Source organism: Sphaerodactylus townsendi, linkage group LG06 (assembly GCF_021028975.2).
Source record: "Sphaerodactylus townsendi isolate TG3544 linkage group LG06, MPM_Stown_v2.3, whole genome shotgun sequence".
NCBI classification, from domain to species: domain Eukaryota; kingdom Metazoa; phylum Chordata; class Lepidosauria; order Squamata; family Sphaerodactylidae; genus Sphaerodactylus; species Sphaerodactylus townsendi.
The window spans coordinates 100259456-100286502 of NC_059430.1; the positions used below are offsets into that span (position 1 = coordinate 100259456).

At 46.2% G+C, this 27047-nt stretch overlaps 1 protein-coding gene across 1 annotated transcript in view; it reads right to left on the bottom strand.

Moving 5' to 3' along the window:
* Positions 1–27047, bottom strand: part of ADGRB2 (adhesion G protein-coupled receptor B2) — a 183511-nt gene that overhangs the window by 69913 nt on the left and 86551 nt on the right. The window contains exons 3-5 of the mRNA XM_048501614.1: positions 20441–20524; positions 13367–13531; positions 2992–3156 (exon numbers count right to left, since the gene is read on the bottom strand). Of these exons, the coding sequence (XP_048357571.1) occupies positions 2992–3156; positions 13367–13531; positions 20441–20524 (414 nt within the window). The remainder of the gene's footprint in view (positions 1–2991; positions 3157–13366; positions 13532–20440; positions 20525–27047) is intronic.

A 27047-nucleotide genomic window follows, 5' to 3' on the forward strand; every position in this document is an offset into this window, starting at 1 on the left:
CCTGAGGGGCTGTGTGTGGGATACGCCTGGCCAACAATCTTGCTCTGTGAAGAGAATGGTACCCAAGGACAAGACCAATATACAAAGGCAGGAAGAGGCCACGATGGGTTCTAGGAAGATATTAAAGACAGCCAACTGGAGACACAGCCTCCCAACCCTCAGTGTTGCTCAAGCAGGTAGAACACCCAAGCCAGGTCGTTACTGCATCTGAAAAGCATGGTGGCCAACTGCACACCATCATCCACCGTGCCCCAAATTCCAAGCTGCCACAACATGAGCCTCCCACACAATTCATGCATAGCAAACAGGGCAATGTCTGACAATGGCAGGAGATTGGCAATCCAAGGGTAGGGGGACCGAGCAGAGGAGGTATCCTGTGCTGGGACTGCATGTATTTAGATGATGGAGCTCTCTTTGGCCACAGAAAGCAATAGGAACGTGCAGGGTCAGACTGTGTGATTGGTTAACAGTATGAAGCCTCTAGATTGGCCAGGTTCGTGATCAGTGGTGGGATTCAACAGGTTCGCACCACTTTGGAAGATCAGTTGTTAAAATGGTGCTTGTAAACAACCAGTTGTTAAATTGCCGAAGGCTTTCACGGCCGGATTCAACTGGATGTGGTGGGTTTTCCGGGCTGTGTGGCCGTGGTCTGGTAGATCTTGTTCCAAACGTTTCGCCTGCATCTGTGGCTGGCATCTTCAGAGGTGTATCACAGAGGGAAGTCTGTTACACACTTCCCTCTGTGATACACCTCTGAAGATGCCGGCCACAAATGCAGGCGAAACGTGAGGAACAAGATCCACCAGACCACAGCCACACAGCCTGGAAAACCCACCAGAACCAGTTGTTAAACTATTTGTATCCCACCACCAGAACCGGTTGTTAAATTATTTGAATCCCCGCACTGCTCGTGATGCACGAATATGACTCTTGAGGTCAAACTTGAAAGTCAGTATGGTGTAGGGGTTAAGAGTGTCGGATTAAGATCTTGGCAGGCCAGGTTCAAATCCCCACTCTGCTATGGAAGCTCACTGGGGGGACCATTGGGCCAGTCATCATCTCTCAGCCTTACCTACCTCACCAGGTTGTGGTGAGGATGACATGGAGAAGAGGAGAATGATGAATGCCACTTTTGGGCCCCCACTGGGGAGAAGGCAAGGTACAAATGGGATAACCAAACTATTAACAACAATATTTGGGGCATCCTAATTTCACATTCCAGGCCTGCTTCTGAATCTGATTTTAGAAACCATTTGCTGGAGAATGAACAGTCCTTGCTTGGATCCAGCAACTCACTTCAAATTTTGTCCTTAGTAGTACTCTAATGGCATCCAAAATGCTGAAACCTCAGGCTTACACCACATGCCAATGTGGTTTTGTGGTGACAGAGTTGCAGCAAGGAGATCCAGGTTCAAATCTCCCCTCAGCCATGAAGCCCTTCGGGCCAGTCACTTCCTCACAGGCTATCATCCCTCACAGGGAAATGGGACGAAGCTCGTAGACCCCCTGGAGTTCCTTAAATGGAAATCTGCCAGAGACAAGACACCAGGACCCCTGGCGGGCAGCAGCCATGTCCATCAGCCTCTTCTGTCTAGTTTCCCAATTTTAGATGCCACCAGAGCAACATGGGATGCTGCCACAGAGAGCCAGCCGCTGTCGAAGACCCGGCCCTCAGGAGGCAAGTGTTTCTGTACTCCTATTTCCCTTCTGCAGCCCCTTTCCGGTTAGATTGTGGATGAGTTCGTTTGGCAACACATCGTTATACAAAACAGCCATCTTGCAAACTGACAACCTCTCAAGCATTGCTCTCCCGGCCCTAATCTGACAGGGAGCCTGACACTGTTGTCATGGGAACTGGGGGGGGGGGAGGAGGAGAATAGGAAGATGGGTCAGATTCATAGAGAAAGAAGGAAGGAAAGAGCAGTGGGCTAAGAGAGCGCTGAGGGCGGAAAAAAAAACGTACGATTTGGAAGGGGGAATGTGTGTGCGTGTGGCTCATGTAATCTGATTTTTCCCCATTAAATGAGATCCTCGTGTGCCCTGGCTCCTGCTGGATGCTGCAAAGATCAATTCGGAACAAGGCACGTTTCATTCCCTCGTACTTATCTGTCTTCTGGCGCAGGGAGCATCTCTGCCGCTCCAACGCAAAGGCCTTCTGCAACCGCTCTTTGCCACCTACCCCCCAAGGCTAGATTTTTTTCCCCTTGTTTCTCTCATTCAAGGCCATTTTTTACAAATCAGCAGAACCAAGGGCTGAAGCTTTTTTTTTCTTCCTTGGAGTGTACCACTTCAAGCCGCAAGTGGGGATAAGAAATGTTTGAGTGCTCCCTCATGTAAACAAACAACACACCCCCGCCCAAACACAGAAATCTACAATGGCAGGGAGGGGGCTTCATGCTGTTTTTTTAATAATGTAAACAGAGTGTTTTGGGGGGAGAGGTTCAAGCACACCAATACTTTCCCCACTCAGCCTTAAGTGGCACAATCAACGAAGGGCTTAGCCATTTGGAGAACCACAAAGGTAGTTGATGAAGCGAAAGTGTACCAAATCGACTTCCCATCTCAACATCAAAGCACTGCAACGGGCCATGGAGAGAAACACATCTTACCGTGACAGGCCTCGGAAGTTGCCAGCCACAGATGGAGGCAAAACACGAGGAGCTAAAACTACCGGACCACAGGCATACAGCCTGGAAAACCCACAACAGCCAGTAATAAATCAGGCCTTGCAAAAAGTCCCTCTTCCCCATGTTTAGGCCTCCCCCACCCATCCAAATTAACCACGTCCTCAAAAATACTGGAAAAAAATCTCCGAGACCTTTGGTATCATCTCCCATGTAAGGCCTTTCCTCAGATCGCCTTACCATGCTGGGATGACCGAACCACCACTGTATTAAGAAGGGGAAGGGGGCGGTCAAGAATGGGACAAACAACTGTGGGGGGGGGGGGGAGAAAAGGAGGAGAGGGAAACCCAAGCAGCTGGATACTAACCAGGGCAGAGAGCGATATTGCAGGGCTTAGTCTGCACCTCAGGCCCCTCGCAGGCCTTCCTGCCGTGCCGGGGAGAGACGCAGTGCCGCATTCTGATCCGGGACCCTCGCCCGCAAGTCATCGAGCACAGACTCCAGGGGGACCATTCCTCCCGCAGGCCATGAACTGCAACACAGCACACAGCAATCACGCCCCACCCTCTTGATTTTCTGGTGGGGTTGGGTTGAGGGGAGCGGAAGAAAGTTGGAAAGTCCCAGGTGGGTGATTTAACAGAGGGAGGAGGAAAGTGGTCTAGAGCAGAAGGTGAGATCTTCTAGTAGGACAAGGAGCAGAGGGATTTAGGGTGGAAGAAAGATTTAGGATAAATGGCGAAGAACTTTTTATCTCAAGGCAGGAATGAAGGAACAAAACTGTCTTATTTATTCTGTCGTTAAAGCTCTGGATCAACAATCCACAGTGTGATACCCATTGGTGTCATGGTGCCTTCCAATAAGTTTCTTGGTACCCACTTTGTTCTTCTCCAAAGCATCTCTTCTAGGGACAAAGCACTAGTCTTCATTTCCCTCCACTTCACAAAAGCAGGCAGTAGCTGAGAGGAGCCCAGGAGGCATCCCATTTTATATGCCCAGAGAATCCATCCAGAAGCATCTCTCTATGATGGAAACCTGGCTTGGAAACGCCTAACATTTTGAGACTGGCTTCAGCCCCTACGGCATCAGCCATTTTGTAGCTGGCCATGCCCTGCCCCCACAGCAGCCATTTTGGACAATGCCTGCCGCCTGTTATCGAAAGTGTCCATACCCGGCCTCTCCAACATGGTGCCAACCAAGTACCAAATATTTCAAGAAAATGGGTGCAGGGGAGGCTTTTGTGCAAAAAGGCTTCTGAATAACCACTGGTGATCTGATTGGCTGTGCAGATTTTTACAAGTGACGCTTTAGCAGTAGCTGCAAGAGCAGGTTGTTTGGTAAAGCTGGTGGGTCAGAGAAAGAAGAATCCTCCATAGCAGAGCTCCCTGTAACAGGCAGTCTTTGCCTTGCTCCCCTCCACTCCGGAAGCCAGATCTGAAGAACGCAGAAAGACCTACTTATGTGTTATTGATCTTGGATCCATCTGGTGACTGTCCAAAAACATGACTGAAAGCTGACAACAGCCATTAGACAATTGTCTGTATTCACTGCTTGAGTTCTGATTCTGAACGTGTGCCAGGTTGAGTGGGATTGCCAATATTTCCCCAGGGGCAGCTGATAATCTGGACTGTCGCCAACAAGGCATTTTGGACATTACCTGTAGCATACATATCACTTGTCAGATGTAATTAAATTATCTATACTTTAATATATTTGTATTATCAAACGTAATCCAATTAACTACAATTTGCATGTTGCAATACCACAAGTCAGAATGATTTTGGCAACAGAGTGGGTGTGAGGAACTCGTGTTGCAGGAGAGACAAAGACCTTCCGAATTATGGAAAAACTCCTCCAAGTGAAGCCTCGGCCCCCAGAATATTTAAGGGGATCTGTGCATGTTCTGACATTTCTCTGCTGACCCAAGGGCTAGGAATTAGCTTAATTTGTTTTAAGGGCTACACTAGATGAAGGGTGACATTTTAGAGCTGGCTGACAAATTGCAAATTGACAGGTCACTGGGGCAGGAGGCCAGCCACCTGTCCTTTTAGAGAGAAACACCCCCCCCCCCCACCCGCAAATAAAGCTATTACAATCAGCCTCTTTATCTAATTGGAAAGTTACCAACACAACACGCATTTTCAAAGCATAAGCTGGAAACGGCAGAGCTGTCGATTTAATTTCGATCCAAGGAAAGCAGATGGAAAGCATAATTAAAGCCAGATTTATTAAACTTATAGAAGGATGAGCCGTGCTAAGTGAGGATCAGTAAGGCTTCTTTTGCAAATATATGCCTCATTTCACTGACCTTTTAGAAACTTTTTGAGAGTGTTAACAAGCATATACAAAGGGACAATCTTGCAGACAATATCTGAAAGCTTCTGAACACTTCTTTTACACCATAGTGGTTCATATGTAAACTCACAGAAGAATAGGTTCCTTCATGGACTGGTCACAAAAATGGATAGAAACTAACAAGCAGTTTTCACAATAAAGAAGATGACGAGGAAGTAGAGTTTGGATTTATATCCCCCTTTCTCTCTTGTAAGGAGACTCAAAGGGGCTTACAATCTCCTTTCCCTTCCCCCCTCACAACAAACACCCTGTGAGGTGGGTGGGGTTGAGAGAGCTCAGAAGAACTGTGACTAGCCCAAGGTCACCCAGCTGGCGTGTGTTGGAGGGCACAGGCTAATCTGGACCCCCCAGATAAGCCTCCACAGCTCAAGCAGCAGAGTGGGGAATCAAACCCAGTTCCGCCAGATTTAGAATGCATCTGCTCTTAACCACTACACCACTGTGAATCTCCCAAAGACTCATATTAAGACTGGGGCCATTTAATTTTTCCACAAGTGGTATGGAGTCAGGGGTTAGCAGGTTGTGGAGGACAGAGACTTATTTGGCATAGTGGAGTATACAGCAGACTTCAAAGAGCTCCCAAGGATTTCTCTGAACAGAGTGACTGAGCAAGAAATGTCAAATGAGATTCAATGTATGTGCTAAGCGAGGCACACAATGCCTTCCCCCAATCATAACTACCTGAACTGGAAGTGACTACGGGGGAGGGGGGGAACCTGGGGACTGCAGAGAATGGTCTACTGTGAAAACCTCGATTCAGTCTGCAGTGGCAGCAAAAAGAAAAAGGGTAATTCAGAAAAAGAGTTTGAAGAAAAATGCCAGGATTGCGATGCCTTTTTTTTTTAATGATGTGGCCACATTTAGAACACCATCTACAGGTCCATCTGCCTCACTTTTAAAAGAGGATTATCACAGAACGAGGAAAGAAGCAGAAACGGGATGCTAAAGTTTTTACGGTGGTTGCATGCTTTGCAGAATAGGCTACAGTGTCTGGATCTTTTATGTCAAGAAAAAGATGATCAAGAGGAGGGGCAGCGAAGAAAACCACCACAACAGAAGATGTGGACAGTATGGGAGAGACCAGAACTATAACCTGTCCAGTAAAATTGATCAGCAATAAGGTCAAAGCAGATCAAAGGATGCACAGCGCCACTGCAATATAAAACTCATAGAATTCAGGACCACTAAGTGGCCAGACTTGACATATGTGAATCCATGTGAACCCGGACAACTTCAAGCCCTGATTGTGCATTTCTCAGAGGCATCCACCTGGGCACTGTTCAAAACAGAATGGTGGTTTGGGGAATCCTTTGGGCTGCAGTGAGACAGGGGAAGCAAGGAAATCCCATTCTTCTAATGCCATGGTGGTGAACCTATGGCACTCCAGATGTTCATGGACTACAATTCCCATCAGCCCCTGCCAGCATGGCCAATTGGACATGCTGGCAGGGGCTGATGGGAATTGTAGTCCATGAACATCTGGAGTGCCATAGGTTCACCACCACTGTTCTAATGGAAGCAGCTTCCACTGGATCCAATCCAATCTCTAAAACATCTGGCTTCTGCCAATTGGCATTTCCTTGGACAGGTCTACTTGAAGCAGATGTGCAGCTGGAAGTAAACACCCTCAGCATTCCACAGCTGGTACATAGCAGCCAATGAAATGGTATGTGGGGTGAGTAATGATGGATTAACTGATATCACATCTCGCAACCAACTTCTACGAGATCTTATTGGGAGATGTATTAAGAGATGCGGTGCCATATATTTCTGGCGATGTGTAATGTGGCCCTGAGCATCTAAATATGTGTGGAATCACAGACTGCCTTCTCAGAAAGTCCAAGAAACTTCAAACCTGATCCTGCAGCTATCAACTTAATAGATCCTCTTCCATTTTCCTTCCTCAACATCTTTTCAACCACCATACCCCCTTCACCAGACAAAGTTATGAAAAAGTCAAGCAGCCACAGGTTGAGAACTTTAGATTCAAATCTAATGCTAATCACAACCTGGCACAATTTGCTACAGATTCCTTTTTTACAGGATACCACACTTCAGTATCTTTCTGTTTGGTCCATAGGACACCCCCACCCCCACCCCACCCCCATACACACATACAAACAAGCACTGCTCACAGAGTCACAAAACTGTAGCTGAAACCTCAACCTGCCATACAGTCGCAATCTTAAAAACCAAAATGTTTCCTTATTCAGACTGAGTTGAAGAACACAGGAGAATCCAAAGGCCTTCCTCATCCTTCATTTAAAAACCCCAAAGGCAAACCAAGAGGAAGGAATTCCTTAAATATAATGTCACAATATCGGAAACCAGCCTTACCTTCAAAACGTGGGCAAAGCTCATTCTATATTTATTATGCAATTCTATATTTATTATGCAAATTTCCATTGAACTTTAGGTCCACAATGAGTAGAGAAAGGGTTAAACGTACCCAAAAATAAATAAACAAGTCTTCCTTTCTGCACAGCTATCCAAGGAGACCGTCCGGACATTTTGAAACAACACAACACATCGGTTCAGCACAGTCATTAAAGAAGAAATGGGTTATCTCCACTGTGCTGTGGATGGGATCGCCTCTGAAGCATCCCCTTTGCCAACAGTGAAATACTGCATGTGGAAGTAAATGGCCTGGTTGTCTTTATGGCCTCTTTGCTCATGTTCTCTATATTTTCAACACAGCACCATAATCTTGCTGCTGGCATGCATTTACACACACTTCTCACATCTATGAAAACATACATGCTCCTCAATGCATCGGGGGCTTCCTTGGGCCTGGTGTTCTGAGGTTCAGGAAGCTTACTGGTGAGGCCACTGCTGGTTGTAGGGATGAATAGAGAGATGGACAGCAAGTATACATTACACAGATGTTTGACTCACGCTGTCACAGAGTTCCGGCTGAAAATGTTCACTTTAAAAAGTTCAGCAAGGGTTAGTCCCAAACTAGGGCCCCTTCCGCACATGCAGAATAATGCACTTTCAATCCACTTTCACAATCGTTTGCAAGTGGATTTGCTATTCTGCACAGTAAAATCCTTCTGCAAAATGCACCAAAAGTGCATTATTCTGCATGTGCGGAAGGGGCCTAGATGTTACATGTAACTTGTGACCGCCCCCCCCACAAACTCGCAGACAGACAGCAGTTGGAAGTTCCCTGTGGGAAATCAAGTCTGAAGCACCACAGGGTGCTGATTTGGATTAGCACTGTGATCTGTGTGAGAGCCAATGTGGTGTAGTGGTTAAGAGCAGTGGACTCTAACCTGGATTTAATTCCCCACTCCTCCACCTGAGTGGCAGACACTTTTTGGTGAACTGGATTTGTTTCCCCACGCTTACATTTCTGCTGGGTGACTTTGGGCTAGCCACAGTTTTCTCAGAACTCTCCCAGCGCCATCTACCTAACAAGGTATCTGTTGAAGGAAGAGGAAGGGAAAGGACTTTGTAAGCGGCCTTGAGTCTCCTTACAGAAGAAAAGGGTGGGGTATAAATCTAAACTCTTCTTCTGGGAAGAAAATGGGCTTCAATCTTCCCTAGGTACTATTTCCCCAACTTAGAACAGCCCTGGGGGGCATTATTTGCCCCAGGGAAGGATTGTGGGCCTGGTCTGAGTTGGGCCCCTGTGGCACTTCAGAACTGAGTTCCCACAGCGGACTCACGGCTACCACCTGGCTGCAAATCCCCATGACGATAACATGTCAAAAGTAATGTCTAATTTGGCCCGAGTCTACTTCATAAGTAATGGAAACCTGAAATGTTTTATTTATCAGGAACTAAAAAAAAATAAAAACAATTCCCAGCCTGCAAAATTAAATCTTCTGTGAGAATTACACAGCAATACATGAAAAGAAATGTGCCAGAAAATAAACCTTTCCCGACTTCTGTCGTGCAGTTAAGCCAATTGTGCATGGAATGCACAACAAATTCAGGTATTTTCTGCTGCCTGTATTTCTGGATGAGGGGCATGATGCAGAGTTGCAGACAGCGTGCAACCGTTTTGTGAGTCTGATGCAGCAATGCAAGAAGGTGGGACTCTCAGTCTGCTAGGACCCAAGGTTTTGCTCATATACAAGACATGCCAAAGGTTTGCTAACCAAATGCTTCAGTAGGAGTAGGATGTTCTGCCATCAAAAGCTTATGCAAATGTCTGCTTGTCTAATTGCTAAAGGTTGGCCCCTGTGAGGGCAGGAAAATGCAGACATTAAGGCTTAGCTATGAGACAAGGAGCTGCAAACCCAAGAAAGAACGCACAGATTTGCAAAAAAAAAATCTTAGCACAGAACTCCCCCAAAGTAACCCCTTACGTGCATGCATCACAAAACAAGCATGCAAACAAAAAAGACCGGAATTTGGTGGCATTTGGGGTTGCTGCACCAACTCACAGCAGCACAGGCAAATGTGGTAGCCACCCGGATCAGGCAAGGAGGGAAAGCTGAAGCCAGATTCTGCTTGCCTCCCTCTCCTTGTGCCAGAGGAGGAGACAGGCAAGTACACAAGCAGGGGAGAGGACAGTAAGTGAGGCTGGAGGTGGCATGGGGAGGGCGGGGGGGGGGGGAACTGTGACTGGCAGGTAAGAAGGGGACAGAAACTGGAGATGACCAGAGGCAATGGGGAGGAGGTAAAACTTGGGGGTTTGTCTGCCTGTAAATCTGCACAGGTCCCCTTGCAAACCATATTAATGATATCCCAAACTGTAATAGAAGAAGAGTTTGGATTTATATCCCCCCTTTCTCTCCTGTAAGGAGACTCAAAGGGGCCTACAATCTCCTTTCCCTCCCCCCCCAAAAAACACCCTGCGAGGTAGGTGGGGCTGGGAGAGCTCTGAAGAACTGTGACTAGCCCAAGGTCACCCAGCTGGTGTGTTGGAGTGCACAAGCTAATCTGGTTCACCAGATAAGCCTCCATAGCTTGTGTGGCAGAGCGGGGAATCAAACCTGGTTCTCTAATTAGAGTGCACCTGCTCTTAACCACTATGCCTCTGCTGCCACTACGCCACTGCTTATTCCCTGTTTGAATCTACTGTAAGGAGTTTAAGGGCTTACAATCACTTTCCCTCCCCAGCCCCACAACAGGCACCTTGTGAGATAAGTGGGGCTGAGAGAATTCTGAGAGAACTGTGTCACCCAGCAGGCTTCATGTAGAGGAGTAGGGAATCAGACCTGGCCCTCCAGATAAGTCTGCAGCTCATGTGGAAGAATGGGAAATCAAACTTGGTTCTCCAGATTAGAATCCACTGCTCTTAACCACCACACCACACTGGCTCATAAAGCATAGAAACCCCTTTTGGGATGGACTCTGTGACAATTTCCCAAAGGCTACTCCAACAAGAGACCTTGGAAGGAAGGTCTGGCTTGTTTCATTGGCCTCTCTTCTCTGCAACCTTTCAAAGGCCCCCTTGAGGGATATAAACTCAAAACTTTGTAATTCTAAGTTGCCGCTAATAAAGGCAGTAGGGAAGACGGGATGGTATAGTCCAATCTTGGAAAATAAGCAGGGTCAGTATTTGGAAGGGAGACCACCAAGGAAGTCAATGGCAAACCACCTCTGATTCTCACTTGCCTTAAAAAACCCTTCCTGGGGTCACTGGGCAGCCTAATCCAGGAAGGGGTTAATCCCCCTCTGGAGCTGGTGCACCTCTGCAGTGGCATGGGTGCCCATCCTGCCAGCACAAGAGGCAAATGTGCTGGCGGGGTGGGGAGGGTTTACCTACCCAGGCAACCAGGTGCCGTGTGGCTCCACAGTGCCCAACCCAGAAGCTGCCACTCATCCACATACCCGCCAGTACAAAACACTGTGCCAGTATGGCCAGGGATGTTCCAGGGGCAGGTCAGGAGGTGGAGATGACCTTAGTTGGCTTTCACTGCCTGCCCAGCCCCCATGCACCAGCACAGCCGGCAACAGAGATACCCCACATTTTTGTGTGGTCTATATCCACAATCCCCTATGGGAGATTCTTGGGGGCATTTTTTTTCTTTTACTCTTTTTGGGCTTCCCACACTGCCAAAAAGCCCTTTGGAGAGCCCGCTCTGGATGGGGCTGAAAGTCAGCTGCGACTGGACAGCACTTATGTACATAGTAAAGGCATTATGCCATTGTTCATGTTTAAGTTCTTAAAAGCACAGTACACTTAAGATTGTTTCACTTTTTTATTATGCTTTGTCATCTTTAGCAAATTGTGTATTTAAATAGGATTTCTGGAAGGATACATGGGAGAGAACCTAAGAAGGGAATGGGAATTTCCAGGAAAGCAAAGTTGTCTCATCTGCAAAGTCCAATAAAGAGAGCCAGGGAAATTTAATCTATTAATACCAATTTTTTAAAAAATGGGGGGGGGGGGAGTGGTCGGGGTATGAACAATTTTTAATGACCTCAGGAGCGGCTTCTAATTCAACTCCACTTGGTCATTTCAGACAGGACTGAGATTTTTCAAGCTGATGGTGAACTTCTATCGATTAGCTGTCCCAGACCCTGAATACTAATTAAGGCATAAACTCTTTAACCTCCTTTAAAATCAGAAATGCAGTAGCAATGCTTGGGAAAAGGTCAGCCAGCTTCCCAAGCAGTTCTAGAAGCTATTATACGACTTTACAAAAAGGAGAGAGATCAAGGACTCTTTTCTCAAATCAAACTAAAACAAGGTCTTATAAGGACATTCCTTTTGTTTTGTTTTTCCTTATGAGGAAACGTACAACAGTTTTGTACCTTATTAATGTGGCATGTAATGTACACAGGATATTTCCACTGGGCTACCCTTGAGGAATCTTTTGATGGATGCCTGCTATCTGCTTCTTGTGACAACATCTTAAAAGGTGTGCTTTATCAGTTGTCAATATACTTTTGGGAGGAACAGTGGCTCGGTAGCACAGCACACGCTTTGCATGCAGAAGGGCTCAGTTTCAACCCCTGGCAGCATGTTCAGTTACCACAAGGAGAGAAGGGGCTGATTCATGTATCTGATCAAAATCAGGCTGTCATGAACCAGGGGGAAATTCCCAGCAATGAACTTTCTCTGATTGAAAGTACAGGTGGCAGATCTAAAAAGAACATAAGGATAACATTTGGGGGCCTGCCTCTCCTGATGTACCCCCAAAGAGTGCTTCGTTCATCAGAAGACAACCTACTGGTGGTCCCTGGCTCTAAAGTCATCTGTCTGTCCTTAACCAGAGCCAGAGCCTTCTCAGCATGGCCCCATCCTGGTGGAACTCTTTTTCAAGTGAGACCTGACTCCCGCAGGATCTGATGCAGTTCCACAGGGCCTGCAAGACTCAGCTGTTCCACCAGGTTGAGGGCAGTTTTGATGGCCTCCCCTCACCCTCTCTAAATGGCCTCCTCTTACTCTTTCCCCTATTTATTATTTGTTATGGTATCATATCAATTTTTGACCCTGCCTTACAATTTGGACCCCTGCTGTGTTTGGCACCACTGTGTTTTACTATTTGGGGTTTAATGTATTTGAGGTTTTATTATTGGGGTTCTAAGCATTTATATTTAATTGTTTTACTATTGTATTTTATTGGAAGCTGCTCTAAGCCCAACTTGTCAGGAAAGGGCAGGGTAAAAATAAATAAATAAAATAATGTATATCTGGGCCCTTTCTCTGAGATCCGGAAGAGCTGAAGTTAGTCCAGGTAGACAACACTGACCTAGATAGACCAGCGATCTTTACATGGTGTAAACCAGATTAATCTGTGGAGGTCAGGCGAAACAGAAACTTAACTTTACTTGAAAATTTCTGATGAACCTGAGCTGAACAAAACTCTATGATAAATACAACTTCCGAGAAGAGGTTAAGAGAACGTACTCAGATTCTTGCACATTTCCCTTTCTGCTCTTTGGCCTTTTCAAAGATTAGGAAGCAGACGGAAGAACCAAGGCCAGACATTTTAAGAATTAAGGCTGCAATCTACTTTAATTAAATAGCATACATTAAGAACAAGTTAACAATAAATTTGTAAATTCTAGTGATGTCTAGAAATAGACAAACACTCCGCAGTAAGGGTTATGGCTGACACTTAATCTGTAACAAATTAGAGCTATTAACTTGCCCTGTCTTGTGAATCAGAACGGAATCAGTCCTGGAGGCAGACTGAAGGGGTTACTGAATCTTTCCCATCTTGAAGCAGAACAAATTCAGTCGCTGATTAACATAAACCGGAAGAGTAGGAAACATCTAGTGTGGCAGATTCTCTGTTTCTAAGAGCATGTGGACACCTGTGAAGCAGGTCCATGTGACTCAACCGAGCAAATTCTTGAGATGACACAATACATAAATAAAACAGTAATTTCTTGTGAAGCAATACAAGACGATGGGGAGGAAGGGTGGCGAAGGAAGGGATGGGAGAAGGAACAGCTTCAACCCTCCATGTTCTCCCACCTACCTGGGCAAGTGGCAGTATTATTACATAGCCGTGTCTCCCGCAACAACCCACTGCACAGTGTTCCATAAGGCGATGAGACGCAGGAACGGGTCCGCACCTGAGTGCCTTGCCCACAGGTCAGGGAGCATACGCTCCACTGGGACCACTCTTCTGCTGCAGGGTCTCCTGTGGGAGAAACAGACAAACACACAACAGAGAAAGGTCGGCTTGCTCATACCCAGAACACCAGACTAAATTATCTGTGAGCAGCAGGAATCAGCAGTGATGTAGTGGTTAAGAGCAGGTGAACTCTAATCTGGAGAATCAGGTTTGATTCCCCGCTCTGCCACTTGAGTTGTGAAGGCCTATCTGGGGAACTAGATTAGCCTGTGTATTCCAACACATGCCAGCTGGGTGACCTTGGGCTAGTCACAGCCTTTTAGAGCTCTCTCAGCCCCACCCACCTCACAGGGTGTTTGTTGTGGCGGGGGGGGGGGGAGGTGGAAGGGAAAGGAGATTGTAAGCCCCTTTGAGTCTCCTTACGGGAGAGAAAGGGGGGATATAAATCCAAACTCTTTTTATTCTCTTCTGTGAATTATCTGAGACCACCTGGAATTTCACAATAGGAATGCCAACAGCAAAATATTCTAACAAATAAACAGGAGGGAAGTCAAAGACAGTTCTGCTGAATGTATGCCAGGGGTGTCCAACTCTGGTGCTTCAGAAGTTCATGGACTACAATTCCCAGCAGGGGCTGATGGGGATTGTAGTTCATGAACATCTGAAATGCCAGAGTTGGACACCCCTGATGTATGCTCTCGATCTTTACAGTCTTGAATGCACTGTGTTGATATAGAGGGAAGGGGAAATTGAATGTTCCGAGGCCCACTCAAACAGAAAGTGATGGACAAGCTCAGCCATTCTTCAGTGGCTCATTCACACATTCAAATAATCAGCTGATGCTATAATACAAGCAACCAATGTGGATGTTTGAACCTTCTTAACATATTAGTGATAGGTGAATGGTATTCTACTGGAATCGTAACTGAACTGCCAATTACAGGATGCACCCTTGACCATTAAAAAAAGTAACGCTGGTTTTCGTTTTGTTTTAAATCCAGAGGTCTAAATTAGATTGCAAACAAGCAGAGGATCCACAAGGATAAATTAGGCTGAGAGAGTGCAACTGGTCCAAAGTCATCAAGTGGGCTGAGGATTCAAACCTACGTCTCCAGATCCTAGTCTGAAACTCTAACCCAAGGATGTTGAACTCATTTGTTACAAGGGCCAGATATGACATCAATGTGACTTGGTTGGGCTGGGCCTGGGTAACGGGCTGGCTGCTTCATCTGTCAAGCTCAAAACAGCCTCGCCAGCCCAGATCAGCTCTGGGGGAGATAGCTGGCATTAAGAGGGGTGCTTGCCTCAGCTGGTGAGCCTGCACTAGGTTGGGGGTGGCTACCTTGACTGGAGGGTGGCTACCTTAGTTGGCAAGCCTGCATTAGGCTTGAAGTAGGGTCATGGGGGGAGGATTGCTTCAGCTAGCTCATGGACCCGATAAGCTCTCTCAAGTGGCCACATCCAGCCCCTGGACTACATGTTTGATACCCCCTACTCTAACCACTACACCACACTGGCTTTCATGGGGTGGCTACTGTTCAAACCAAAATTCCCTGCAATACCTAGAACTATTTCAGAAGTGACAATGAATAGCTTTATGAACTCTACAGTTTCGGGCAAACCCTAGAGCCGTGGTGGTGAACCTTTGGCACTCCAGATGTTATGAACTACAATTCCCATCAGCCCCTGCCAGCATGGCCAATTGGTGCCAAAGGTTTGCCACCACTACCCTAGAGCTACTCCTTGTCATATCCGGTAAGAACTTCCAAGGCTGTGTTGTCTTTTAAGAAAACTGTCCTTTAGCTGCCACTTGGAGTGGTGGCTAGCACCAGGAATCACAGAATGATCCTCCACCCCCACTGGGGACTTGACAGGTCAAGGGGGGCACTATAAATTCCCAAGAGGTCCTCCACATTAATCCTGAGCTACACCCATGGCTTTTTTTTTTGCTAGACTCATCTGTATCATGTGACACAGCTGAGCTATATACTGGGTTGGATTCAGCAAGCTTTTTCACTTACTCTCTCCCAACTCCCCTGCTTTATTGCTTAACAGTCAAAAGTAAAATGGGAGGCCCAGATTTAACACATGACAGCTCTGTTCTTTAAGCCAGCCAGGATTCAGCACTGCTCTGAGGAACAGCTCCTCAGCGAAGAACAGCAACTTTCCAAGAACAGCAACTTTCTTTTATATAGTGTAGTAGCAAGAATGCTTTATATAAATCCTTAGTTTAGCGCATATGCTTTATATAGTGTAGCCAGAATGTGTCCCCTCTGCGCCCTCTTCCACATGTGGGTCCTCTGTTGAGGAATGTAAAGGAAGCTAAAAGAACAAGAGAAGCGGAGGTGGGGGGTGGGTTTGAGTTTTTGAAATAGACAAACTTGGGGCTTCTCCTAAAACAAAACAAGAAGCAAACTCGGAGGCTTCTCTTCCCACAAAAAAAAAAATCTGGTGCAAAATCCAAAGAGTTTTTAAAAGACTGGTCTCCATGTTTTTCTCTTGTACTTTCCTGATGACTGTGTTTTTAAATCCCATGCCTTTCTAGCTCTTTTCCAGACATGTTAATACCCTTCAGGAAAGCAGCGGCTGGCCGACAGTGGGAACGGAGGCTGCCTCTTTCACTGTAATGAGAAGCCATCCTAAAATCTGCCCTGTGGCTATCAGTCCTCATTGTCCCCTCAACTAGAACTAGCACATCAAGCAGAAGCACAGCTTCCCTTCCTCCCCAGTGGCTCCAAGCAGTATCACTCCCCACCCCCCAGTATTTTTAAAGTCAGAGTTAAGATGGTGGCAGCCCCAGGGAGGCGGCATCATCTAGTTTGGTCCTCGGTCAGCAGCCCACCTTTTCCCTCTCCTGTGCCCTGAACAGGAGCCTGACATTTACAACAATCTGGTTCTCTATTAGACTTGATGATCTATTTGAAGTCATTGGACAGATCTGAAGTAGAGGGCATCCATTTAAATTATGGCAGAACAGATGGAAGAAAGAAAGTGGAGGGGGCTGTAACATTTTCTGGACAGCAAGAGATAGAAAGCAAATATTAGCTGGAAGCGACATCATTGTGTGAAGCAGGTGCTGGAGAACAATGCCCTTCAAATACGAGGGCAAAATGAATATTAAGGTTGGAAACCCCAACTCTCAGGTGTGCCTATAGCAGACTAGAGCTAAAACAGGAGTGGCACCATTTGGGAACAATATGATAAAGCTGCAGCTGGGAAGCAAGGTGCATCGCAACTCAAAGGACATCACAAACATCACGGATCATGAGAAAGGTGGTGGTTAAGAGAAGGTGCACTCTAATCTGGAGAACCGGGTTTGATTCCCTGCTCTGCCACTTGAGGTGTGGAGACTTATCTGGGGAACCAGATTAGTTTGTGCACTCTAACACATGCCAGCTGGGTGACCTTGGGCTATTCACAGTTCTTCGGAGCTCTCTCAGCCCCACCCACCTCACAGGGTGTTTGTTGTGGGGGGGCGGGGGCGGGGGGCGGAAAGGAGATTGTAAGTCCCTTTGAGTTGCCTACGGGGAGAAAAGGGGGATATAAATCCAAACTCTTCTTCTCTAGAAACTAATGGTTCTGGCAGGGTCTTGAGAAGGGCGGTTTCCTTTTACTTACACAGGTTTCTAGTCTTCGAGGCTGCAGAAGAATGTCAAACACAACAGTGTCCTTTCCTCCTAAAGGACAATCAAAATACTGTTCTGTGAACTACGCTAAAGAATACCGATTCAGGCCCTCTCTTTGCTGAAGACCACTCCAGGCCAGCCCAGTTATCGGTGTTCAGAATTATTTCCCATCCTGTTGTAAAGTTCTGAAAACACTGATTGGCAAATTCCAGTTAGCACCAGTTACAATTGTTACTGTTCGAAAATCTTCACAAGCATTTGGTGGGAGGGGAGAGGTATAGATACTCTGAGACTGATACGTGCTGCTCAACGCAATTTATAAGCTTTGTGGTTCAGCAGAGATCTGAAATTGGGACTGGAGTCTCGTATGCCTGAGCAAAATACTCCAAAAGACTTTGAACCATACTATATCCAATTGCAAAAAGAAAAGGTAATCAGAACCTGTATTTGGGTAAGTGTCATAGTGGATCCTTTTGAACTCTCCTGGATCCTTCCTGCATTTGTCTTTTTGTGTGCACTCAATGATCCACAGAACATAAATCAAAGGCGAGGAGAAGAGTGGGGGAGAGTAAAATTGACTGGCATTCACATTAAGCCAGACAAATTTGCTAAATAAATACATACGAACTGAACAATTAATAGATTTGTTTTCTTTATGGGTCTCCAAGGAAGGTGCAAAGAGAACACATAAATGGAGCAAATTAAACTCAGTTGCACCAGGGAAGGAGGGGGGGACAGAGGAAGAAGGGGGGCAGCTCTGTATCATTACAATTTGCTGCCATCACGAAAATGATGGCGCTCAGGGGACCAGTGAGGATGGAAGATGAGATGCTGCTTTCTCAGTCATTGGAGGCTGCATCTTAATTAAAATGCATGTGATTATTGGGGCTAGTAGAGAAGTTGATGGATACCACGTCCCAGCTTGGGCCTCAACACTGGGAGGAACATCTGGCAGCCTCCTCCATTTAGAAACAGTTGTTCTTTAAGGAATGCCGGATTTCTGCAAATATCGACAAAACCCCAAATCCTCAAGCTAAAAAAAGAAGATTGGCCAATAAATAAGTTACTTCCTGGGTTCTGTGATATCTGAATGTGCCCTAAATAAATAACTGAGAAGGAAGAAGCTGAGGGGTGGGGTATAAATTGATACTAGATTGACCCATGGTGGGTATGTGGGGCTTTGTTTTAAGATAACGGTGTCTCTATTCATCCTACCAACCCTGAGGGGTGCCTAGCAGTGCCTTGCCAAAATAGGGAGCCCATTCTCTGCATTGATTACTATAACCACAAGGGCAGTAAATCTTATCCGGACTTGCCTTTGCCCAGTATCTGCCTTGCAAAATACCTGCCTCTCACCTCTCCTAAAAGCATTATGAGAAAAAAATGCTTTTGCCTTGGAAAGCGTTCCCATCTCCACCCTGGACTATCTGCCCTGCAAAGACAAAGGACTTGCTGATATATTTGCAAGTCCCAAGTGTTCCTGCATATACTATACTAGCTTATCCTCTGACTAACCACTCTCTAAAGACCGCATTTACATTGCCATTGTTTTACAACTGTAATCAATTCAGCTCTCTGCCCATCTCCAGACACTCCTAGTTTAGCCTATCAAGTTAAGCATTCAAACCATTAGATTAACGACTCAACACTTAAATGGAAAGGCAAGACTCCCTTTTGTCCTGGGAAATTAAGGGTCACTCTGCATAACCCTGAGAGTCCCATTTTCCCTATAAGAAGCCCCCTCTCCCTGTAATCAGTGTTCAATATCTCTGTTGATATTTTCCCCAACATGTTGTTCTTTCTTCTACCAGAGCTAGCGCGGGTTGCTCAGCTTTGTTCATCGAACCATTTCTGCTCCAAGATCTGGTGACTGTAACCCTTACTCCCCAATTCCCTTTATTTATTCTAAACCTCTCCCCTTATATCCTACGACTGTGTGTGTGTGTGTGTGTGTGTGTGTGTGTGTGTTCTGCTGCTCTGATTGAGCACTCGTGTACCCCCATTATTCCTAAATAAATGTGTTAAAGTTTATCTTGCTCTTCTGCGGATTTCTTGCAAAAGCTGACCTTTGTACATATAGGCAACAAAGATGTCGAGCTTGCCCAACTTCTTGCTAGGTCAGGAGTCTGCTCTTGCTAATTCCCCAACCATAAAAGGGACAGACTCCCACTATTTCAAGTAACAAAATGAAATGGCCAGATGGTGGAAAACTCATGTCCCAGTGGCTCTCGCTAAGCTTTATAGGATGAATATAAACAGGCTGAAATCAAACACATGGCCAGGGGATCATTCCACACTTCAGACAAGATGGGGTCATCAGGAGTTCATTTATGTACTTGAATATCTGCCATTAACACCTATAAGTAAAATACAGTGATGTGTTTAGGGATAATGGAATGGACCCCCCTAACCCTGTCACCATTCCTGATACTGGGTAGCCCAGCCCCAGGAACAAAAGACACAGGGTACCACTGGAAGGAATCACATAAAACCCCTCCTTCCACTTCTCACATGCCCTCAAAACTAACAGCATTAACTAAAATGCTATCAAAAAACTAACCCCTATTAAACATTTTGCTAATCAAAAACATGATGCAAATCAAAGGTCTTTTGCTTCCTTTCAAAATGCTTTCAATTTGAGGAGGAATCTTCACGTTTGATTCATCTTAGGAGAAATTTGGCGATACCCTACAAATGTACAGAGTCCCCCAAATGCTCAAAAATTTGCCAATATTCTGTGTGTGCCTCTCAAAATTCTTTCTATGCACCCAGAGAGGATTCACCAACTTTGTTTCAAATTTCACTTTAGCTGAAGCGTCATCTTATTTATTGCTTTTCAAAGGTATCTTACAAGAAAGTCTTGGGGGCAGCTCCATCAGCTGTTTGAGAGATGGTGTGGCACAACAGCCCATGTGGTGTCATTTTGGGACCTGGGAGATCCAGGCTTGAATCCCTGCTCTGCCATGAAGCCTCACAAGGCGATCTCAGGCCAATCACACTCTCTCAACCTAGCCCACATCACAGAGTTGTTGCAAGGACAAAACGGTGAGAGTACTAAAAGACACTTCAGGTTCCCATTGGCTTGAAAAGTGGAGCATAAATGAACTAAACCAGTCAATCAAATCAAATCAAATCATGGCACTAAATGGAGACTTAACTTGAACAGACAGTATTTCTAATATGCAATCAGACATGAAAGCCTTTATTGTCTCCTTTTTTAATATTATTGTTTTTCCAATGTTCTGATTTAAAACACACACACACCAATAAAAGATGCTGGAGATGATCTTGTAAGCATGCTTGGACAACTTCTAATGCCTCCCCAAGGTCTGCCCACACAGATGGTTACCTGTTTGTGCCATATACACTCCCGGCTCATCCGCTGACCGTGGCCACTGAGTCTTCACCTTCTGATCTTCATGCACGGCATCACCTAAAAGATGCAGGCAACAGTGAGACGATCAGAGGGGGAGGTCAACCCACTGATGTGGCAAAGCACTCTTTCCTTCATAGTACAAGGATGATTTATTGTTTAGATTATGTAGTCACTGTGCATAGAGCTTCCCCTCTATGAAGGCAGCCCCTGCTCTAAGGAATTTAGAACCTAAGCTTTGACACAGAGGAAGGTGGGAGGAATGACAGAGGGGAGGCTCAACAGGAGAAGAATGAGTTCAGTTCGGTTACGCCAGCAGTGCTTACTCAATGTCTCATGAGCAGCCACTTTTGCAAGTAACATCCACAAAAAGAGCCACATCTACTTCCACATCGGGCTTGAGCCACTTATACCTTAAAGAAGTTCACAGCTTACCTGTTCCTCCAGCAGAGGATGTTTCAAGGTGGGAACTACCTGCCAACAACTAGCCCTACCAGAAAAGGGCTTTACTCACTTCACTGAACCATGGGAGTGAGTGCCACATTAGAGAATAAAAGGGCCACAGGTGGCATTCCAAAAAGCCGACTGTGGCTCCCGAGGCACTGAGTGAATATCACACATTCTTAAGCTTAGTTCAGTTCGGAATGAAAACCCCACTGTTGCCTCTTGTTCAGGGATCCCCAGCCCTTCTCAGCCTGTGGGCATCTTTGGAATGGCTGCCACAAAATGGCTGATGCCGCTTCCCTTCAGTCGCACACAGTGAAGGTCCTTCTGTTGCGGTGACAGCTACGATCAAAGCAATGTTTTTAAAAATATGTGCAGCCAATCAAACCTCCCAATGGCTAATCAGAAGCTTTGATGAACAGAAGTGTCACCTGGCCTCACCCACTTTCTGAAAACACTTGGTGGGCAGGAGGAAAGTTGCTGGCGAGTGCCATGACACCTACGGGCACCCTGTTGAGGATCCCTGATCTTGTTTAATTCTGGGAGATTCCCCATAATTAATGTTCCCAGCTTTAAAAAGAAAATAAACAAGGCAGCTTCATGGGACCAAAATCTGGATCTTTTCCACTGGGAAAAGAGGAAAGGATGTTAATTCTTCTACCTCTTGCCTCTGCAGTTCCACCAATCAAAACCACCTTCACCCCCTCCTGCACTACCATGGCCCCAGTTCAAATGAGGGTCCCCACCTGTTTAAATAATGCTGGGAACTTATGATCATAGATCTCCCAGCCTCTCCCCTTGTTAGGAAGAAATTTAAGGCCAGAGCTTTGTGGAGAAAGACAGGTTACCAAAAGGAGGGAAAAGAGAGAGAATCTGCATCATATTCTGAAAACTATGAGAATCAAAGGACGGCCTCATGTATCTTACAGGAATAAAGGAAAGGGGAGGGCAGTAACAGAGGCAAATAAAGATATATTATTCACTCTGAAAACTCCTGATCCCAGAACCATCCAATAAAACTGACCAGCACTAGGATTAGAAGAGGCAACGTTTTATTTATTTGAGTGTTTACGCGCTGCATTCTCAGCCAAAAACAAATGGTACCCAAAGGGGCGTATTTAAAAAATAAACCCAAAGCACAAAACCAAAGGCACAACACACAGCAGCCTCAAGGAAGCCACACGGTTTTAAAAAGAGGGATCAGGAATTCATAGAAGTGCGGTCTAGTAAGAGCTTGTAGCTGCAGCAGCCCCACACAGAACCACCATGTTTAGGGGCAGTCTATCTCCCAGAAGAGCTCTCTGCCGCACGACTCTTCAAGACAAGCCTAAATACTATTAAACAGTTGGAATTCAGCACAATTAATATTTTCGAGATAAGCTGTGCCAGTTCACTCTATTTATAGAATTTATTCGGTTGGATCCTGCCATTCAAGATAGTTTCTTGCATCCAAATAGATCTCCTTATGTTGACTTGCAGACAGAAAGGAGCATTGCCATTACTGAAATAGAGCATGGGTGTCCAACTCTGGCACTTCAGATGGTCATGGACTACGATTCCCATCAGCCCCTGCTGGAATGGGAATTGTAGTCCATGAACATGTGAAGCGCCACAGTGGGACACCCCTGGAATAGAGCTTCCAGTTCCAACCCACCAAATTCAATATCCCTTGGCACTACCTGCCACCTAATTTTGTTTTGTTTCTTAAAAGTTTGTAATGTACACAGCCTGAGGTAAAAGAAATATGGTGTGCAAGTGCGCTGGAACCAAGGGAGCTTGGAGATGGCCGGGGGCTTTCGCAGATCCCCCCCATCCATCTTTTTAAACCTTCCAGCAGCAGGGGACAAGCTGATTTTCATCATGGCATGTGATTGCAATGGGTCAATGAGGCAGTGTTAACAAATAATTGTGCTGGAGCATGTGCTGCTATTACAGACAAAGACTAAGGAGACAGAATAAAGATCTGAGGCAATCTGTTTATCCAGTTCTGAAGTGCGCTTCCTGCCTGTGGATACTTAAATCTGCAGATAGGGAGCACACCAACCCCCAACAGGTTCTTCTGCAGAAGGAGGGGACCCCCTGCATTTGCAGGAAAATCTGGCTTTAAAAAACAAAACAGAAAGTTTAAATCCCTCACAATTTTGAAAGCGTGTTGTCTGTATGCGCACTGGGAGTGGTTCCTGGACTGCACTGCCATTGTGATGGATGCCTCAGGCCACTCCAGGGACGGCTGCCACCATCAAAGAGAGCCAGGTCTAGCCACTCTGCCATGGCAGCGGATGCTGGAAGCAGATACCAGGCTGCACCATTACTATAGCAGACATCTTGGGCCACTCTGGGGACCGCTGGCCCAGCTCTCTGTGGCAGCTGTCCTCAGTGAGGAGAGCCTGGGCCCAGCCAGAGGGTCCCCCCCGCAAGAGTTTCGTGGACCTTTACTTGTTTCTACTAATTCTGAGGTGATGGCAGATTTTCCCTGCATGTAACTTTCCTCCCTCCTTCCAGAAGTTCCACAACCTCTCACTGGCTGGTGCCGCTTAGTAACTGCCTACTCACTCAGTAGACAAAGATTTACTGGGTTGCCCAGAGGGTGGAACAAGAGGCTGTCGGTCACAGGCCCCCATAGCTGCAGCTTTCAAGGCTTTCTACTTTGAAGAAGCCCCTTTTATTGTAAGAAACCCCTGCAGATCTGCCAGGTAACCCCTGTGCATTGTTGAGGATTATGGGGCAGCTCCAGTTCTTACATGCTGGCTAGGTCACCTTGCATGGATGGACAGTGTATCCAAGAAACCAGCCAGCACATACCAGCTGCTGCGGAGAAAGACCAGAAGTAGCAGCTTGCCCACGAATACTGATCTTCTCATTGAGAAATCCTTCCGAAGCAATGATTTCCAAGCCTGGCAGAAACCACTGAAAAACTACTGTTCTGAAGGGAAGATTTAAGAATATAGAACGTTCTAAAAGGGCTTGTTCTTGTGATCTGGTTACGGTTGAAACACTTGAGCATTCTCTGTTTATATGTCCTAAATATGAATAAAATATCCATGAAATACACGAATTCCATTTTCTCGCAATGTTCTCAGTGGCAAGAGTGTTACAAGATACCCAACCTCTTGAACAGCTCTGAAGTGCTCTTTTGTGAGACTGTTGCAAATTTTACAGTGGAAATTAGTAATTTTAACTGTGTTTTTAAATCTTGTTTTACTTTGAAATTGTGTCCTGTTTTGTATGCCAATAAAGGCTTGTTGTTGTTATTGTGTACTGTCCAAAAGTGAAGCAGGTGCTCTTCTGCCACACCCAAGTGGCCCATGGAATGGTTAATTCCCTTTTGCACGGGACTTGTGTTTTATATCTACTTATTGTGGACTTTTGGCACACCCTGGCTGGTTCCCCAATAGCAAATACATGGGAGTGGGTAGAAACACCACCGTCCATGCATTGCTCCTGCCCCTTTTTCTATCTGTCCAAAAACACAACTTGTATTTATTTACTTTATTTTTACCCCACTTTCCCCCCACCACATTGGGGACCAAAGCGGTTTACATTCTCCCCTTCTCTATTTTATCCTCACAAAAGCCCTGGGAGGTAGGATATGCCGCAAGCATGTGACTAGGCCAGAAGTCACCCAGCCAGATTCCATGCTAGGGTGGGGATTTGATCCCGGGTCTCTCAGATCATCAATACTCAAACAACGGCACTATGTGGCTGTCAGAAGCAGCTGCGAAGGCCCTGGGATGCCTCCTGGCCAGAAACCCCTCCTTCCCTAGCTGAGCTATGCAATAAAGCTACAGGGGAAAAAGGCCCTTTGAAGAGCCAGAAGGGAGTAGAAAATTCCCATAGTGGCTGTGCATGGACCATCCAAAAAGACATTCCATCTGCAGCCACCCCACAGTTCTTTCTTTGAACTTGATAAAAGGAGATGCTTCTTTGATCCAGTTCATAGAGGAAAGCCCCAGGAGGCACGTAAGTTATGATCCCAAGGAGAAAGACGTTGTCTAGATACTCCCATTTAAATTGGGGACCTCCTGCATTCCATGAGCGGGGGGGGGGGGATCCCCACACAAGAAGCATCGTCTTTCATTTGCAAGTCTCCCTCTGGAGGCAAGAGCTAAATTATGTACAGGACAGCATCAGGAGAGGAGAACCGTGGATGTTCTCAGCCAGGGAAGGCTACCTTGTGCATACCAATCAGGGATTCCGCCAGGAGTTAGAGATGAGGCTGTGATTTCTGGCTACGTTTATGTAATACCTAATAGCCAGAAGAGAGGAAAACCCTTTCTGCTTTTACTTTACAATGCTATATATATATATATTCTTTAAAAAACGTGCCTGGTAACTAGAAGAACCTGTGAGCATTTCGATGCAGCAAAGACAGCCAACGTTCCACAGTAGACATTCCCAAAACAGCCAAAGTTCCACAGTAGAATCTAACTACAATGATAGACCCTGCAAGATTTAGTACTTTTTCAGTTTGGACGTTGAAGGTTTCTGTGAAATCCAACTCATGGCTTTGTTTTTTTTTTCTTAACAAGACTGGTCTAGTTGCAGATAGGGGCTTTGCTCGGCTGCTGGTGGACCTGAAGATTCTTGGCAGCAATCAGTTCAGCTGCTCTGTGAGGCCAGCCAGGAGGTTCTCTGTTTGCCTTTGGCTGAGCTGCTCAGATGCAGAGCAGACTGACAGATCTAGGCAAGGTATAAACAAAAGCAGCTAGGGATAGGAAGTGGGCAGGCGAAGGCGGGGGGGGGGGGGGCTTTGAGAAAGGGTTAGAAGACAAACCACCTCAATGAAGGGAGGGAAAGAGAAAGTCAGAGGGCAAAAAGGCTAGTCTTGAGAGAAAGACTGGGGGAGTATAGCCCTCCACACAGGTGTTATGCAGGCATTCAATTCACATATTGTGGGAGCCTGTCAATCATGTGTTTTGAGAGTATGATACATGTGACTCCCATAACATGTGAACTGGGAAATGTTGCCCAATTTATAAGTTATATATGTATTTATTTATTTATATATCATATTTAATGTACCACCCCATTCCCTAAGGGCTCTGGGCGGTGCACACCAATAAAACCATCAACCTCCATCTTAAAATCAGATGATGACATAAACAATGACAAACTCATCAGGCCGTCGGCATAATATGGACAAGCCCCCAAGGTGGAATATGAGGAGCAGGGGATGACACCTTCAACAGCCAACCTCCCCAAAGACCCGGCGAAACAACTCCGTCTTGCAGGCCCTGTGGAACTGTTCTAGGTCCGGTTGGCTGGAGGGAGAGAGTTCCACTAGGTTGGGGCCAGGACACTAAAGGCCCTGGCCCGGGTATGGGATCATACATATCACAGTTCTAAAACAATAGGTGTGGCAGGCTCCTGCAACAAATGAATGGAACGTCACTGCAGCTTCTGCACGTGCACAGAACGCCAACGTAACATCTGCAAAAGGCCACGATACCCAAAGATCAAAGGCACCCACAGCCAAAAGCCCATGCAGAGGAGGAGATGGATTTGAAAATCTTGATTGGAAATAATATGAGGAATTCCTCCTAGGACACAACAACCCCATAGAGTAAGAAATATCTAAAGAAAGCAGCCTCTGGGGAAAGTGGCTCTGGCTCCCTCTTTGTAAAATCTGGGAGCATCCTGCCAACAGAAAGCGAAGTGTAAAATGGCTCCAAACTGACTTTACTTGGCTTGTGTTTTGTTTTTTGGGGGGACCTAGCCTCAAAAGGGATTAGGTGGAGGGGGGCATGCAGAAATCAAGTTGGGGGATTCTGCTCCATTTGTACTGGACCATCCATGGTTCAGCAGTGTGTGTCCCTCCCTCCCTCCCTCCCTCCCTCCCTCCCTCCCTCCCTCCCTCCCTCCCTCCCTCCCTCCCTCCTTCCTTCCTTCCTTCCTTCCTTCCTTCCTTCCTTCCTTCCTTCCTTCCTTCCTTCCTTCCTTCCTTCCTTCCTTCCTTCCTTCCTTCCTTCCTTCCTATACACACTCTCTTTCCTACCCTCTCCGCCAACCCCAATGTGCACTTAACAAATTGCTGCCTCGAGGTGTCACAAATTTATGGTTCGGCTCACCAAAAATAACCAGAGATCCATCAAAGGCAGTTTGCGTGAAATTAACAGGAACTTGTAAGAGCCTGACAAAG